General features: G+C 54.0%; 1 protein-coding gene across 4 annotated transcripts in view; it reads left to right on the top strand.

Moving 5' to 3' along the window:
• SMARCA4 (SWI/SNF related BAF chromatin remodeling complex subunit ATPase 4) overlaps positions 1-18075 on the top strand; it is a 92171-nt gene that overhangs the window by 58682 nt on the left and 15414 nt on the right. For 2 of the 4 annotated variants that reach the window (XM_082731194.1, XM_082731193.1), the window contains exons 22-30: positions 973-1059; positions 1887-1933; positions 3765-3931; positions 6563-6726; positions 8957-9184; positions 9437-9535; positions 9793-9870; positions 10541-10759; positions 15280-15533. In XM_082731194.1, the coding sequence (XP_082587320.1) occupies positions 973-1059; positions 1887-1933; positions 3765-3931; positions 6563-6726; positions 8957-9184; positions 9437-9535; positions 9793-9870; positions 10541-10759; positions 15280-15533 (1343 nt within the window). The remainder of the gene's footprint in view (positions 1-972; positions 1060-1886; positions 1934-3764; positions 3932-6562; positions 6727-8956; positions 9185-9436; positions 9536-9792; positions 9871-10540; positions 10760-15279; positions 15534-18075) is intronic. The other 2 variants (XM_082731196.1, XM_082731195.1) reach the window with 1 other exon arrangement.

Raw genomic sequence — 18075 nt, 5'->3', positions numbered from 1 at the left:
CAAATGTCCAAGGCTGGGGCTGGGGCTCGAGCACTCTGTCACCTGCAGGGCCTTCTGCCTCCTTGGAGTTGACTGTGGAGCTTAGGGCCTGATCTGGTGGTGATCACAAGGGCCTCAGCCGTAATTCAGTCACAGCTGGGGGGGAACAGCCTCGTTCAGTAAGGCTGACGGGTCAGGGGCTGGTGGCTTATCTCCAGGGATTCCCCCAAGACCCTCCCAGTCTGTCACTCCCCGGTGTTCTCTGCTTATGAAATGCTGGCCTCCTGCAGGTGCATCCATCCGTAGGGCGGAGGCCAGCAGAACCCGGCAGAGTTAGAATGTTCTCTGGAGCCTCACCATCCTGGCTCAACAGCCATGCCCCTAAGCCCCTTCACCTTGTTACTTAGTGAGCTTGAGGTGATGTGCGGTGAGGACTGGGCGGGCTGCCATCTCCTGGGACCGCTCTGAGGTCGCAGACCCCTCCCTCCCCAGCTCACCTCATCGAGACAGAGATATCCTCCTGGGTCCCTTGATTCTGCGTCCCATGCTTCAGGCTCGGCCCCGCCTCCCCATGTCTCCTCTCCCTGTGTTCTTCGGGCCCTTTCTCACCTGAGGGTGCAGTAGCATGTTTCCTGGGTTACTTCTCAGCCTGCAGCCAGCACCCGCCCCCGCACCCTTCCTTCTCTCTGTAGCCAGAAATCTTAAGTCGTTGTGGCCCATCTGGCTGCGGCCCCCCCAGGGACTCCCCACAATGCCCGCCACCAAGGCAGATGCTGGTCTTTCCCTTCGGTCCTGCCACCCGCTCCCATGTGCCAGACGGTCTCTGCTCCCCGCAGATCTGGCCTTGAGCTCTCTGTGCGCCACAGCGGCCAGCCCCTTGCTCCCAGTTACCTGCCCTGGAGCGGCTCCATTCTGCATCCCCCCCCTCCCCCCGCACCCCAGCCCTGGCCCGGGGACGGGACCCAGTGCGGAGCCTCTCTTCTGCCTCTGCAGGGCAAGGGCGGCACCAAGACCCTGATGAACACCATCATGCAGCTGCGGAAGATCTGCAACCACCCGTACATGTTCCAGCACATCGAGGTGAGGCCCGGGGCCGGGGCCGGGGCCTCAGGCCCTCCCATCTCCCGCCGCGTCTGTCCCTGACGGATGGGCTCTGCAAAGCTAGTGGCTTTCTCCCTGAGGGCTTTTTAAAAAATGCTTTTTTAATACTTTAAATAGGTAATATGTAGTTAGTGTTTCACTGTTGATTTCCTGTCTGTAAGTGCTCCTTGTAAAGAACCTGAACTTAGTGGGGAAATACACAGTAGAAATGAAAGCTCCAGAAAGTCTGCCCTCGAAGAGCCGCGGTCAGCACTCAGAGACCCTTCTTTGGGGCTTTTTGTCCCCACCTGATAAGGTCCCACTGTCTCTGCTGCATGGCGCGCTGGCTCTTCCCGCTCAGGGCCGTGGGGGTCTCTTCCTGGTTTGAAGCTCGAGAGCATTCTTCCGTGTCAGGAAGTTTCTGGGTCAGAACTTTTTTGGGCCACGATACCCTTTGAGAGTCTGGATGCTTGCTTCTGAACTGCACAAGTATGTCTTGACTTTCTGGTGTGAAGTCTCGGGATCTCTGCAAATCCCCTGACGTCCCTGGGCTTTCATCCCGCCACCGCCAGGATGGTCTCAGGCCCACACTGCCCCCGTGTACTCATTTGGGTGGTTACCGGTGTCCTGTCATGATTGACTTTTCTTGGCGGGTGAAGCCCCAGAGAAGGGAGGTGGGCGGGATAGAAAAGCCCTGTGCAGCACCTGTGTGGGGCCTCCGAGCCACATCAGAGCCCCTGTGGGTCACTGAGCACCAGCGTGGGGGCTCAGAGGTGTGGGACTAGGTGGCTTCTTCCTGTGCTGACCAATCTCTTATTCTGTTGCAGGAGTCCTTCTCCGAGCATTTGGGGTTTACCGGTGGCATTGTGCAAGGGTGAGAAGCTTCCCCGTGAAGGGGGTGGGCACGCTGTCCACGTGAAGGTCTTTTTCACTTTTTTTCTTTTCTTTCTTTTTTTTTTAAGATTTTATTTATTTACTTGACAGAGATCACAAATAGAGGCAGGTAGAGAGAGCAGGGGAAGCAGGCTCCCTGTTGTGCAGAGAGCCCGATGTGGGGCTTGATCCCAGGACCCTGAGATCATGACCTGAGCCGAAGGCAGAGGCTTAACCCACTGAGCCACCCAGGTACCCCTCTTTTTCACTTCTTGAGTGGCTTTATTGCTCTCATGACATTTGTCCAATTTGAGAGAGGCTATAGTCATGTCAGAAAATTTAGGAAATAGAGATATACCTGAAGAAAGGACTAAAATAGAAATCCTCCATTAATCTTGAGAGCCAGAGCTGGCTGCCAGGCCCCACGGAGCCACATCTGGGCTCTATGATTCGTGACAGCTGTATTATTTTATTTTTTATTTTCTTTAGCGATTTTATATATGTATTTGACAGGTAGAGATCACAAGGAGAAGAAAGGCAGGCGGGGGCGAGAGACGGGAAGCAGGCTCCCTGCTGAGCAGAGAGCCCAATGTGGAGCTCCATCCCAGCACCCTGAGATCATGACCTGAGCCAAAGGCAGAGGCTTAATCCACTGAGCCACCCAGTTGCCCCGTGACAGCCTTTTTAACCGCTCTGGGCCTCAACTCTGTCTGCTAAGAGAGATGCTATTTGATCCACCTTGTTATTGGGGGTTTTTTTCCCAGCATTTTTTTTTTTTTTTTAAGATTTTATTTGTTAGAGAGAGAGAGTGTGTGTGTGTGAGCGTGCACAAGCAGGGGGAGGGGCAGAGAGAAAAGGGTTCTGGTATCATGACTTAACCAAAGGCAGGCACTTAACTAACTGAGCCACTTAGCATTGATGATGCAACCTAGGCTTCACTCGGCCCTGGTGTTGGACGAGGGTACCCTGTCGAAGTTTCATCACTTCAGTTTTGCTCTAGAGCTGAGGCCAGCAGCAGTTCTCTGAGCTAGTAAACGGTTTTGAAGAACAGGGGCACCAAATAAAAGATCAAAAAAGTTCTTTTGCTCTGTATTTTTTTTTTTTAAAGACTTTATTTATTTAACAGAGAGAGATCACAAGTGGGCAGAGAGGCAGGCAGAGAGAGAGAAAGGGGGAAGCAGGCTCCCTGCTGAGCACATAGCCAGATATGGGACTCGATCCCAGGACCCTGAGATCATGACCTGAGTCGAAGGCAGAGGCTTAACCCACTGAGCCACACAGGCGCCCCTGCTCTATATTTTTCATTCCAAGTTGCATAATGGGGGCTTCTGGATCTGAGTTCAAGTCCTGGCCCCCGGCATATCGGCCGCTATGTCACACGGTACCCCCTCAGCCCGTCTGCTAGGCTGTCAGCTGGGGCTTGTTGACCAGAGGGAATGAGAGAAGCTGCAGTGGCCCTTAAAACTGCGTGGGGTGCGGTGTGGGCCCTCCAGCGTGAGCCTCTGCTCCTGGAGTTCCTCCCGTGGGCTAGGGAGGAGGCCCCACTTCCTGTTGTCCCAGCATGCTTCCCGATAGCATCTCTTCTCATTCTTAGAAGTATCTGAGTTGGATGATAATCATGAGCTCACCCTTGACCGAGTATGGCCTTGAGCGTATTTGATTTGGGTTGAAATGGCTTTGCTGGAATTTCATGGAGGTTAGAGGGTCAGCCTGGGAGAACCGCGCCGTTGACCTCCATGTTGAGAGCCTGGAGAGGGGAGGTGCGCTTCCGCCTCTGCCTGTCTGCCAAGGGCCGTCACTAACGTGTTTTTCCTCTGCCCCCTGCTCACCAGGCTGGACCTGTACCGAGCCTCGGGGAAGTTTGAGCTGCTCGATAGGATCCTTCCCAAACTCCGTGCCACTAGCCACAAAGTGCTGCTGTTCTGTCAGATGACCTCCCTCATGACGATCATGGAAGATTATTTTGCGTATCGCGGCTTTAAATACCTCAGGCTTGATGGTGAGTATGAGCAGGAGAGATGTTTGTGGAGGGACAGGTTTATGCACTGTTGCCAAAGCTACTGGCCGATGTCGCCTCCTTTGCAAGGCCGTGCAAGGCCTGGAAACTGGGTCAAGCATCCAGAGTGAGCCTAGCACATTCAGTGACACAGGCTTACAGGACTAGGAGGGAGGGCTCTGCAAGCTTCGTGGCTGGATCCAAGCCTGTGGCCTGGGAGAGCTTCCAGCCTGGATCCGACACCCCCGTCTCCTAAACATGAGGCTGACAGTGTTTGTACTACAGCTCTGGGTCCAGTGGTTGTTCTCTTTTAGTGGGAACTGATAGAAGTCCACATCCTGTGGACATCAGGGACAAGTATAGTGAGCCCCCGGGTTATTCTTGCTTCAGGTACAGCTGGACCCAGGAGTCTCGAGGACAGTGCTGTGGCTTTTCTTGGCTCCGCTGTCCTCCATCTTGGCTTAATACTCAGGCAAGCTGTCCAGGCTTTCTTTATACTTTTTCTGTGTTCCCAACTACAGCCCACCTTCTCCCCCAGAAGTCCAGGGGCTGGCTTTCTCTAGGTTGATGGGAGCCACGTGCCTTTCTTTCCACTGCCAGGTGGTTGTAGAGCTGTCACTGGCCAGGGCTGGAGCTGTAATCAGGTTCGTCCATGGCCGAATCGTGTGCACGGAGGGTAGTGGGGCGGGGGAGAGGGGAGCTGGTGACACAGGATGACAGCAGGCTCTCCTGGGAACAGTGCTTAGCTGCGACTCCCATGCTCTCCTGGGAAGTTGTGTGTCTCTGGCTTTATCCCAGCATGCGGGAGCCCAGGGAGAAGGTTGCTGAGTGAGATGGTTGACAGCATGTGGGACACGTGCTCTGACACATGTCGACTGGCCAGGGAGGCCCTGGAGGAAGTCCATGCTCTGTCCAACTGCAAGAGTGCCCGGATGCCCCAGGAGCGAGCTTGGGAGCTTCTGGCTCAAACACAGTTCACTTGGTGGCTCCTTTCTTACAGCAACTCTGAGCTTTTTTTTTTTTTTTTTTTTTTTTAAGATTTTATTTATTTATTTAACAGAGATCACAAGTAGGCAGAGAGGCAGTTAGAGAGTGGGGGAAATAGGCTCCCTGCTGAGCAGAGAGCCTGATGCTGGGCTCGATCCCAGGACCCTGAGATCATGACCGGAGCCGAAGGCAGAGGCTTTAAGCCACTGAGCCACCCAGGCGCCCCATCTCTGAGCTCTTATTGAAGCTAATCGCCAAGTGCATTTCCCTGGCAGGATCCCCAGACCGCTGTGCCCTCATTTGTCTTGCTGTGCATCTGGTGGAACTGTGGTTTCACAAACTACAGACCTGTGGTTGCTGGGCTGATCGCCCATCAGTCTCTGGCCTCCCTACCCTCACCCGCAGCCGGCCCTTTGTGTCTGTCTTGCCCTCTGTCCTCCTGGTCTTGGAGTTCCATCTGGGGCAACCTTTATAAGCACAAACGACAGTGTGTGTCTTGCTATGTTCCTGCCTCCTCCTGGGGCCTCCTTCCCAAGGCTTGGAGACTGAAAACTGCCCCCCTGCTAGCAGGGTGGCTGGACCTCTCCAGCCGCCTCACCCATTCTTCAGGGGCCGGGCCGCGTGCACACTGGGTCTTGTCTGTCACCATGCCAGCCCTCAGGAGAGGCTGTAGGTGGAGACTGTGTTCCTCCCCAGCAGGGGTTCATTTGCCCCTTCTCTTTCCTTGTTCTCCATGGTGAGAAGCCTTTTGTCTACTTAGCCACAGCTACACAGTACACACGTGGGCACAGACCAGCTCTGGCAAAGAATAGACAGGGTAGGGGCTTAGCAGCATGTTGTGAGATGGAACCTACCAGTGTCAAAGCGGTGAGATTGAAGGTGTGGGCTGGGCCTGGGGGCAGCGGGTCCTTTGCCATGGGCCTGCCCCTTCCCTGCCCCAGCCAGGCCCTGTGGGCATCGGGCCTCTGTGCTGTGCGGCGTGATGGCTGGGCAGGTGGCTGGAAGCATTTAATCTTCATTTCATCACCAAAAATGACTCCTGATTTTGCCAAAGGCACCTTTGGTCTGAGCTGGCAGCCACCCACGGGTTTTGTGTGCTCCTCTGGTGCTCACGGGGCTGTGGATCATGTCCTGACTGGTCACGTGAGAGTCCCCGTGGCTCCATGAAGAGGGGAAACCACTGCTGCTCGCAGGGCAGAGTCCGTGTGGTGAGGCACCTGTGTTCGCCTGCAGAAGCCTCTGGGGATAGAGAAACCCCCTGCAGTGGGATGGAGGCACGTGCCAGCCCCCCAGCCAGTCCCTTGTTCCAGGCCCTGTGCCCCGGCACCCATCCTGTGTCATGCCCACATCGGGCCCGTTTGACTCCAAGGTGACGCGGTGGCCTGTAGGGGCTCCTTTCCACCTCCTGGGGTGGGAGGAGTGGCGTCCACTTGTTTGCATCTTAAACCTGAACTGAACAGCTCTCGTGTCGCCGCTCAGGCACGCGTGTGGAGCAATCATGGAGTTGGCCCGGGAGGCCTCTGCAGGATGTGTGCACGCGCTGTCCCCGCTCTGTGGAGCCGCTGTTCCTCTGTGCCTCCTCGCCATCGCTCCCCACCCCACCCTGCGTGGTGCCCCCACTCACAGCCTTGTCCCTGCGCCCCTTAGGAACGACAAAAGCGGAGGACCGGGGCATGCTGCTGAAAACCTTCAATGAGCCGGGCTCCGAGTACTTCATCTTCCTGCTCAGCACCCGCGCCGGGGGGCTCGGGCTCAACCTCCAGTCGGCCGACACTGTGATCATCTTCGACAGCGACTGGAACCCCCACCAGGTGAGGCTGGGCTGGCCCCAAGTGGGGCAGGGACTCGAGGCTCCCCGGAGACCCTCTTCCATCCTGGGTACCTGGTGGCACCCACGGCGCCTGAGGCCTTTGTAGAAAAGCCCTGAAAGTATTCATTTTTCTTTATTTTTTAAAACACCTCTTTTTGCTTTGATTATGAAAAATACATACTCCGTTCCTGTTTTTTTAAAAATCCTCATTTTATTTAAATATGTAAAGTGGAACATGCCCTTATCTTACCAGCCGTCAGTGATTTTCAGTTTTCGGGATCCAAGCCTTCCAGGTTGCATCCTGTGTGAGTTCTCACACACTTGTGCTTTTAGAAACAACTGGGGTGTGTGTGTACACTGCTGCCCTGGTTTTGTATCCGTGTGCCCTCTCTGGGGCTCCATGCCAGTAGCTTCAGAGAACTGGTATTTGGTAGGTACAGCAATTTTTTTTTTTTAATTTTATTTATTTATTTGACAGAGATCACAAGTAGGCATAGAAGCAGGCAGGGGGCGGGGACAGGCTCCCCACTGAGCAGAGAGCCTGCTGCAGGGCTCGATCCCAGGACCCCAGGATCATGACCTGAGTGAAAGGCAGAGGCTTTAACCCACTGAGCCACCCAGATGCCCCGGTACGGCAATTTTTAAGGGAGGTTTTAACTTTTCCTGATGTCTTATTGTAAAAGCAGTAGACTTTTTTAATGCAAATATCAGTAACTCAAAATAACAAACTAAAGAGTCCATTTTTCCCCTCCCACCAATCCCGCTCTTTCTGACCACGTGCCATCGTGTACCTATATGCACACACGTGTGTTTTGGTTTTGACAGAAACATGGCGGGTTCTAGCATGTGTTCTTCCCTAGAGCAGCTGTTTTGTTTCTCCTCTCCGGGCAAGCGCACTGCAACTCCACACAGGCATGTCCTCAGCTGCCAGGTGTCCGGACATATGGTGGCCTTGAGGCTTGACTCTGACTGCACTTGGCAGGCGTCTGGGTTTTGTTGCTCAGCGTGACCACTTAGGGAGCCCCTTGTCCCCCTTTTGGAGTGTTGGGACAGGATTCACTGACCAGGCAGCCCCGAGAGGTGGGGGTTGCTTGGCCCATGGGCATGTCCTCTGCTCATTCAGGTCACCTCGGCCTGAGTGGCTTCCAGGAGGCTGCCCCAGGTTTCCCTCCCACTACAGAGTATAAGCCCGTCTTTCCCTGCAGCCTGGAGGCACTAGTACACGGTGTGAACTGTAGCCCATCCGTTGGGTGGAGACTCAGGCTGGTTACTAGTGTCCCTTTCTGTCATCAGCCTGGGGTGTAGTTCTCACCAAGACCTCTGTGACCAGCCAGTTTCCTGAGATGTGATCGTGGTGTGCTACCCCCAGTAGCAGGCAGACAGTGGACAGGGGTTCCCTGGGGCCCGATAGCCCGTGCTTGGAAGCACCGCCAGGAAGCGTGCCGGCCGAACTCGGAGTTCAGCTGTAGACACAAGGCATTCCTGGCCCCCCACCTGACCCCTGGGTGTGCATCTTGACTGTAGGCCCCCACTGCTCCTGGTCCAGATGTGGGGTTTCATGCGAGCCCTCCTGGTTCGGAGCTGCAGTGATGATTCAGCCGGTGTCGGCAGCCACGGCTACCATGTGATCGGAGCTTGTTGTGCTGCACACTCTGGGCTGAGTGTCCAATGCCGTTTAGTTCTTCGTCCCTCGCAATCACCAGAAGGGTCTGTGTCAACAGAGTGAGTCCTGAGTCTCATAGAAGTTGGACCTCAGCTTGGGCCGCAAAGCAGGGAAGGAAGAGGGCCTACAACCAAAAACCAGGCATTTCCAAAAAGCTGCCCAGCTTCTTAACCATCCCATGAACGATGCCCTTAACCATGATATGGCCTTCCCAAGCGTGGGGCCTCCTGGAGTGGGTGAGAGGTCCCATGTAGCTGTGACACAAGCTCCTTGGGAAAATAACGGCCCAGGACTTGCCCTCCAAATTGTACCATGCCCTGGAGTACCTAGAGGATCCCGTAAGATGGGAAGGGACAGTCCTCGGGGATCGTCAATCTGGCACAGGCTGCAGGATGTGTTCCTGGGCTCCCCGCTCGAGAAGCTGCTGGTCGGGGCAGCAGAAGGGCCCAGCAGGAGAAAGCAGGCACGCAAGAAAAAGGCGGCCTTTCTAGACAGCACCGCGAGGTGTTGGCTGCCTCTTTGACCTCCGCAGAGCTGGATCGGGACTGACCTGCCTCTCTTCTTCTAGGACCTGCAAGCCCAGGACCGCGCCCACCGCATCGGGCAGCAGAACGAGGTGCGGGTGCTCCGTCTGTGCACGGTCAACAGCGTAGAGGAGAAGATTCTGGCCGCGGCCAAGTACAAGCTCAATGTTGACCAGAAGGTGATCCAGGCTGGCATGTTCGACCAGAAGTCCTCCAGCCACGAGAGGCGTGCCTTCCTGCAGGCCATCCTGGAGCACGAGGAGCAGGACGAGGTGAGGGCAGCGCCGGCCCCGACCCCCTCCCCGGCGTGAGTGGTGGACGCATGAGCGGCTTTTCATTTTTGTTTTTTTACCTTTTTTGCACTCTTATTTTTTTTGCATCCCTTTGGAGTAAAGGGAGTGTGGGCTGAAAGGAAAGAGGATGAGTACTTGCTTTTTCTTTGAAGTGGTTTTTTTTTTCTAAACTGCTGGTGAAAGACGCCGGATTGACAGCCCTGGAGACTGAAGTCCTCTATTTATCCACAGAGCAGACACTGCAGCACGGGCAGCGGCAGTGCCAGCTTCGCCCACACTGCCCCTCCGCCAGCGGGCGTCAACCCCGACTTGGAGGAGCCACCTCTAAAGGTGAGAGGGGTAGTTCAGTCTCCACGCCCATTCAATCCTCGGCTTCTCGGCTGAGACGGCCAGCAAGGGCCCTGATCCCACGGAGCGTGCGTGTGCGTGTGCGTGTGTGCCTCTCGCTGCCGTGTGGGTCCCCATCCACCGCAGCCGGACTGGGACCGCCAGCTCATCTCCCACGGACCGCCGCCGCTCGCCTCCGAGCCCGGCCGCCGCCCACCCCGGCCTCTCCGCACTCGGACTAACTGTGCGAACCCTTCTAGGAAGAAGACGAAGTGCCCGACGACGAGACGGTGAACCAGATGATTGCCCGGCACGAGGAGGAGTTTGACCTGTTCATGGTAGGTACCGTGGGCGGAGGAGGGCGCCCCACACACCTCTGGGGGCGCTTTGCGGGTGTCGCACACCCCGCCCTACTCACATCAAGTAGAATAAGACAGCTCAGTACAGACAGAGCGAAACTTCTTAGAGATGGCGGTCTCTCTGGTGGGTCATGGAGCTGGGGCCTCTCTCGGGGGGCCCCATGCTGCCTCCTAACTGACCTGTCCTCCTCCCATGGTCCCCGAAGAGAATTGCCACAATGATGGGGCACGCACATGCACATGCACACATGTATGCACACCCATCCTCTGTGTGACCCTCAGACTTGCCACATGGAGGACTTGCCTGTCCTCCTGATTGTTTTGTCCTTACGATTCCCTTTCAGAGGGAGGTCGTACTGTTCCCGGCCTGTGGTCAGTCAGAGGTGCTCCTTAGCTGTGGGTAAAAGGCGTAAGTCCGCACGGAGTCAGAGTGTAGGCCCTTGGTCCCTTTTCTGCGACCCTCCTATCTTTTCTGGAATTCTCTGCCCCCGAGGCCGAGCCCCTAGCGAGGGTCTGCTCTCAGAGCCAGAAACCTCCGAGATGCCGTTGAGCAGACTCACAGCCTCCCCTTGCCACGTGCCCCTGTGTGCCCCCAGCTCTCCCCGAGCTCACACCTCTCTCCCTCTGTCCCCTGCCCCGCGTCCCCCAGCGCATGGACCTGGACCGCAGGCGCGAGGAGGCCCGAAACCCCAAGCGGAAGCCGCGCCTGATGGAGGAGGACGAGCTCCCCTCGTGGATCATCAAGGACGACGCTGAGGTGGAGCGGCTGACCTGCGAGGAGGAGGAGGAGAAGATGTTCGGCCGCGGCTCCCGCCACCGCAAGGAGGTGGACTACAGCGACTCGCTGACCGAGAAGCAGTGGCTCAAGGTACATGCTGGAGAGGGCCGGCCGGGGCGGGGCGGGACAGCAGAGATTCGACAGCCGCGCCGGGGCTCATGCGGAATCCAAGCGGGCTCGCTTGGTTTTCGTTAGCCACGGCGAGACCTCTGTCAGGGGACCCGCTCGCTCTGGTCCTCCTGACCAGCGCGGGAGCTTTACAAGAGCTTCGTGGGAGATCTCGCCACTCTCCGCTTGCTGTGCTCTCCCCAGTGCCTGGTGGTGGAAAACAGTGATGGGTCAGAGGGTGACCTGCTCCCCACAAGGGGGGAGTGCCAGCAGGGTTCCGACAGCCTCACATGGGGCACGTCGACCCCAGAGCCAGGTCCGCGGCAGCAGCAGGTATAGGTGGCTGAGTCAGGGCCGCGGGTGCCTGGTGAGCCCCCTGGGACTGTGGTGACGCGTCAGGCCCTTCCCCATGCAACCCTCCCCAGAAGCCAGGTGGTGGTGTTCAGCTGGGCCCGGCTGATGGGCGCACCCCAGAACAAACCATGGGGCCTGCCTAGGCCTCTGGTCACACTCCCTGGGGTTCCTCTTGACTGACTGCGGCCCTGCTGCCTCCTCAGTCCATAGGTCCGGCCGCCCTGGCCCTGCCCTGGCAGCTTAGAATGACCCAGACTAGTGAGCCCGCCGGCTCAGGTGCTCATGAGGGGGCCACTGACATGTGCTGGGAGCCCGTGACCCGCGGGTGGGGCCGCTGGCGATGGAGCGTAGGCCTGAACGCAGACATGTAGAGCTCCCGTGGCTCTGATCCTTTGAGACACGATACCTTTGTGTGTGTGTGTGTGTGTGTGTGTGTCTGTAATTTTTAAAAATATTTTATTAACATATAATGTATTATTAGCCCCAGGGGTCCAGGTCTGTGAATCACCAGATTTACACACTTCACAGCACTCACCCTAGCACATACCTTCTCCAAGAGACACAATACCTTTGAGTATATTTTGCTTTAATACATATACCACTGAATTTACTCAACTAAGTTGTACAATTCTGTAGATTTTAGAATGTTCAGTGTTGTTCCGTGATCACCACAAAATAGCTTTAGAATATTCTTTTCACCTCAGAAAAAAGCCCTGTCCTCTTCAGCTCTCTTCCTGTCCCTTTTTCCCCCCTCACTTTTGTTCTGGAGATTTCATATGAAAAGAGGGATGTGTCCTCCCTTTGGCCACTGGCTTCTAGCAGTAAGCTACATATTTTCAAGGTTTATCCGTGTGGCAGCAAGTGGCCCTTCTTGTCAAGGCCAAGTAGTGGCTTGTTGTGCAACTAGGCTGCACGGTGCTAACGTCTTTGTTTTTGGCAGATGATCAAAGTTCATCTTTTTTCTGTTTTCTACCTCTGGCCTCCTGTGAACATCGGAGGACAAGATTTTGGCAGGATAGATGTTGTGATTTCTTTTTTTTAAAAAAGATTTTATTTATTTATTTGTGAGAGAGAGAGAGAGCGAGCGAGCACAGGCAGAGTGGAAGGCAGAGTCAGAGGGAGAAGTAGGCTCCCTGCGGAGCAAGGAGCCCGATGTGGGACTCGATCCCAGGACGCTGGGATCATGACCTGAGCCGAAGGCAGCTGCTTAACCAACTGAGCCACCCAGGCGTCCCGATGTTGTGATTTCTATCACATGAACACCCAGAAATAGAATTTCTGAATCAAATGGTAATTTACTTGTTTAGTCTTCTGAGGAACTTCCAGACTGTTTTCCACAGCAGCCACACCATTTTACGTTCCCACCAGCAGTGTGAGGCAGTTCCGGTTTCTCCCATCATCCCAGCTGTGTTTGTCACCTGTCCTTTTGACACTAGCTTTTCCAGTGAGTACGCCACGGTAACCTCCTTGTAGTTTTCAATGGCGTTTTCTTGGTGGCTAACGGTGCTGGGCATCGCCGGAGGTGCTTGTCAGCCATTGGCATATCTTCTTCAAAACTCCCATTATCGAATGTGTGATTTACAAACGCTTTCTCCTATGCTATGGGTTATTGTTTACTTTTTTTAATGGTGTCCTTCGAAGCACAAGTGTTTTTTAATTTTGAGGAAGGCCAGTGTATATCTGTTTTTTTTCCTTTAGCTTGTGCTGCGGTATCCTATCAGAGAATCCACTGAGAAATTTAGGAGCACAAAGTTTTACCCCTTCCTTTGAAGAGTTGTAGCTTTTATGTTTGGGCCCGTGATCCTTTCTAAGCAGTTTCTGTTTACGATAGGAGGTCAGGACCCAGCTCCTGTACAAGCAGGTGTCCAGTTTTCCCAGCCCCATGTGTTGAATCGACTTTCTTCCTACAGGGCATGTGCTTTTTGTACATGTTCTCAATAAGAGTTTGCATTTAAAAAAAAAAAAAAAAAGAACACGTTTACCCAAAACAGACACTCTCTTTTCTTCGTGGCAGCCACTCTAGAGCAATATGTACCCAAACTCTTGAGAGTGGTGCTGCCTCTTGCCCTGCTGGGCTGACCCATGTGCTTGCGCCTCGGGACCGCAAACCCTAGGATTGCGTTCCTAGGGGAGCCACAACAAGGACCCCGAACTGGGTGACTTAAAACCATAGCAGTTTATTCTCTGAAAGTTCTGGAGGCCTGGAGTCTGGTTTCAGAGTGTCAGCAAGGTCCTTTCTCCTCCGAAGGTTCCAAGAAGGACCCTTCCTCGCCTCTTCCAGCTTGTGGGGGCCTTGGCATTCCTCGGCCTGAGGCCGCATCACCCCCATCTGCTCCTGTCTTACATGGCCTGTCTGCCCTGTGTCTTTGTATCCTTTCCTGTCTCTCCTGGGAACATTCCCATTGGAGTTGGGGCTCACTTTAACTCAGGAGGACTTCATTTTTGCTCTTCAAGTAATTAAATCAGTAAAGATCCTATTTTGAAAAAAGATCACATTCGGAAGTTCCAGGTGGACATGAACTTCAGGGGACACTGTTCAGCCCCTCGTGCCCACCTGGGCTCGCAGTGCACACGCTCCCCCATACTGGCCTTATAGTCCTTTCTGCCTGCCACACGCCTTTCGTGTTGTTCCTTTGGCCTGGATGCCTTACCCAGCCCCACCCTGCAGCTCTCAGCTTAAGTGCCACCTCCCCGGAGATGCTCCCCTGACCCCCCGCCAGCGCACGTCTGCTACACCATCAGAGCACCACTCACTCTCCTTCCTGGCAGTCAACACGCTTGTCACCATGTTCGCGAGACGTTTGTCTGCTCACTCTCTTCCCTCTGTGAGGGACATGAGCTGAGGCTGTCCTCGACACCTGACCCTGTGTCCTGCTCCCAGTCACAGCTGATAAATGCGAGACGGACAACCAGACATCCCCTGGAGTCCTGCCCCCACTCCCTGTCCTGATTGCAGGCGCCCCTGGCTTCTCATCTCTATATGCGGAGATAAAAATGTGCAAGTGAGTTCTTATCATTGAGAATGAATCAGTTAGTGTTGTTCAAAAATTAATCTTGTTCATAGAAACTTGCTCGGCAGTTTCGCTTCAGAAGTCTGTGTACAGGGTTGCCTGGGTGGCTCAGTCGTTTCTTTCAGCTCAGATCATGATCCCAGGGTCCTGGGATCAAGCCCCGCCTCGTGCTCCTTGCTCTGCAGGAGGCCTGCTTCCTCCTCGCCTGCTCCCCTTGCTTCGTTTGCTTCTGTCACTGTGTCTCTCTCTGTCAAATAAATACAATCTAAAAAAAAAAAATAGTCTGTGTACAAATAACACAGCTGTCTGTCGTGGCCTTCCTCACACTGGGGCCCCTTCTCCACATGGAGAGAGCTGAAACGCCCAAGGACAAGGCAAGTCTAAATGAAATACTAAACAGACATCAAAAATTACATTGCAGGGACGCCTGGGTGGCTCAGTTGGTTAAGCAGCTGCCTTCGGCTCAGGTCATGATCCCAGCGTCCTGGGATCGAGTCCCACATCGGGCTCCTTGCTCTGCAGGGAGCCTGCTTCTCCCTCTGACTCTGCCTTCCACTCTGTCTGCCTATGCTCGCTCTTGCTCTGACAAATAAATAAATAAAATCTTAAAAAAAAAAAAATTACATTGCAGAAAAGCGACGGGAAGTACATCCAGGACATAGTAAGCAAAATCCCGAGTCCTGGTGTGGTGTGTGGATAGAGGCCAGCGCTGTCCTCGGTGCTGCGCACGTCCGTGGGAGGGGCCGGGTGAGTCCTGGCTTTGGACGGCGGTGATGGCGCACACAGCGTGAGTGTACCTCACGCCACCTGAGTGCACCATTGAAGGTGGTTGAGGGGTCAGTTTTGTGTCATGTACATTTTGTCACAATTTCTAAGAAACATGGCAAGGATCTAGAGCAGAAGGACTCTTACCTCCTGGTGGAGGGATCCCAGGGTCCAAGTCTTCGGGGACCTTTGGTGGGTCTGTGCCTCTTTAATTGGCAACAAAATGCAGCTGTGGCTTTGCTCAGGCTGGGCGTGGGTGGGGAGCACCTGGGGAGGCAGAGCCGGCCTGCCAGGGACTGCGGGTTTGCGCCTCGAGCTTTGCTTGTCGACTCCGGTGCTGGCTGTCCTATTTTACCACTATTGACCCTGAAGGCCATCGAGGAGGGCACGCTGGAGGAGATCGAAGAGGAGGTCCGGCAGAAGAAATCATCTCGGAAGCGCAAGCGGGACAGTGACGCCGGCTCCTCCACCCCGACCACCAGCACCCGCAGCCGCGACAAGGACGACGAGAGCAAGAAGCAGAAGAAGCGCGGCCGGCCACCCGCTGAGAAGCTGTCCCCAAACCCTCCCAACCTCACCAAGAAGATGAAGAAGATCGTGGACGCTGTGATCAAGTACAAGGACAGGTAAGCCAAGGACCGCAGCGGGTGGGCGCTGGGGGTCCTCAGAGGTGCCTCGCCCGGCATCCTGTGTGCCTGTGAGCCGGTTGTGGGGACAGTCACTGCACAGACATTGGTGGCCTGTCTTTGCCTCAGTACGCCTGCCCTCATGGAACGTACGTTCTGCAAGAGGCAGGCATTCTCTCAGCTGTGGTGAGAGTGAAGAGAAAACTTCATGGGGAGGTGGAGGCAGGGGGCCGTTTTCAGGGATTGTGACGTTTCAGGGGGAGCCCTGAGGAATGGAGGTCCGGGGCTGAGTGCTCCAGCAGAGGCAGGAGCTGGCGCAGAGGCCTTGGGGGCCTGTGATGGGCGAGGCGGAAAGAGAGGGACCTGTGCCTTGATGGGCGCCGATCGCATGGTGGTGGGCTGTGGTACAAGGGCCGGTGTATCTGGAGCCAAGACCAAGCAGCTTCCCTTCTCTAGAGTCTCCACCCTCTCCCCGCACGTGGGGGACATGCCAGCCCAGTTCTCACCCTGGGCCATCGCGGGTGGGCTGCATATGGTGAAGACTGACCAGGCTCCGCTATGGGATTTGGGGTCCTTGCTCTTGCAGAGTAGGAGACTGCGGCAGATGCATGTGTGGTTCACAAGTACCATTTAACTAAGAAATCAACAGTTCTCTGAGGCCCTCCCCGGGAGCATGTGCTCATGGTCTGCCAGCTCGGGCGCGAGGCCTGGATCTTGCTCAAGGCTTGGCCCGTAGTGCTCCCCAGTGTCTTAGTTCACTTTCTGGTACACACTGGCCATACTTCTGTCACGATAACCAGACGGTTGTTCTGCTTGATTTTATAGTAACATGTGGCAGTTAGTCATTAAGCAAAGTAAGGACAAATTGTCATCTGTAGGAGGGAAAAGTGTTGAGGTGTATGTAAGCTCTCAGTACATCATTTGGAGAGGCTCACAGGTGTGAAATTTTGGGGGGGATGGTGATGGTTGTATCCAAATAAAGGATACAGATTGCACTTAAAAAAAGAATCTTATTATTAGAAGAGAAACTAATGACTAAGTGAGAAAGGCTTGTTTCAGCTCAACCATCCACCCTAAAAATGTAGCATCAGCATTAGAGAAGAAAGTATTGAGCTGATACGCAAACTTCACCTTTGAGACAATTTCCACAATTATTTGAAATATGGAATGTGCAAAAATCCAATGAAAACAAAAGATACCAGTAATCTTTTTACAAGGGAGCCTCAAAATGATCAAAATGAAGAAGACCTTTAAAGGTTAGAGGGCAAGGATGGACTTTTCGAAGGTCATACTGGTCTTTGGGATATCCAAATGGAGAAGAACCTTGACCTTACCCAACACCTTAACGTGTTAAGTTGAAATGGAAACATCAGTGTGAAAGGTTAAACAAAGTTGTGGAGGAAAGCATCGATGAAAATCTTCATGGCCTCGATGTAGATAGGCGTTGCCTTCTGAACAGGACACAAGCACCGCTAACCAGAAAAGACCTGTAAAGTAGACGTCACTAAAATTAAGAACATCTGTTCATCCAAGAACAACTTCATGAAGCTTGTGAATATTTGCACCAACTGAAATTTTAAAACGGGCAAAAGCCATGAACAGGCATCTCCTGGAAGAAGATAGCCCAGGGACCGATCAGCATGTGAAAAGGTGCTTGGAATCATTGGCATCGACGTTGGTGGTAACATCGAGGTAAAGCACCATAAAACCAGAGATGCCTCCATACACCCACCAGAATGGCTAAAACTCCTTGAAGTGTTGGCAAGCACATGGACTTTACCTCCTGCTTATGGGAGCGGTCTGCTCTTTGGGACTAAACCTTCTGACCCACAGACTCCAATCCTGGTTGTAAACCAGAGACGGCTGAGTGCCTGTGTCCACCCAAAGACAGGTTCAAGCAGGTGCATAGCAGCCTTGATCGTAACTGCCCCAAACAAAACTGCCCAGTGTCCAGCTATGGGAAAACATATCAGTGGAGGCCTAACCCAAGAGCAGGATTCTACCAACCGCAGGAACAGACATCCCTCCACTCTCTGGGAGAATCTTACAGTCATTTTGTTGAGTCAAAGAAGCCAAACAATAACAGGTACCTACAGGATGCTTCCAGTTAAAGGAAGTTGAAAAGCTGATCATGGCGACGGGTATGGAACAGTGGTTACCTCAAGACATAAAACCGTTTGGGGTGCCTGCGTGGCTCAGTTGGTTTAGCGTCTGCCTTCGGCTCAGGTCATGGTCTCAGGATCCTGGGGTCCAGCTCCATATCGGGTTCCCTGCTTGGTGGCGATCTGCATCTCCCTCTCCCTTTGCTCCTCCCCCTTCTCCTACACTCTCTCTCTCAAATAAATAAATAAAATGTTTTTAAAAATTTTTTAAAGAGATGAAAACGTTCATCAGGATAAACATTTGATACGCATGCTTTCCTGCAGTGATCCACCTCGGTTTAAAAGAAGACAAAACACAAGGCACTTGGAAACAGTCTCCTGAACTTGTTGCTAAGGCCTTGGCTATTTTTTAGTCCTCTCGTGACTTACTGCAGATGCCC

This window comes from Mustela nivalis (assembly GCF_964662115.1).
Source record: "Mustela nivalis genome assembly, chromosome: 1".
Classification (NCBI taxonomy): domain Eukaryota; kingdom Metazoa; phylum Chordata; class Mammalia; order Carnivora; family Mustelidae; genus Mustela; species Mustela nivalis.
Note: the sequence above shows the minus strand (reverse complement) of the source record. Positions and strands in the feature narration are given on the sequence as shown.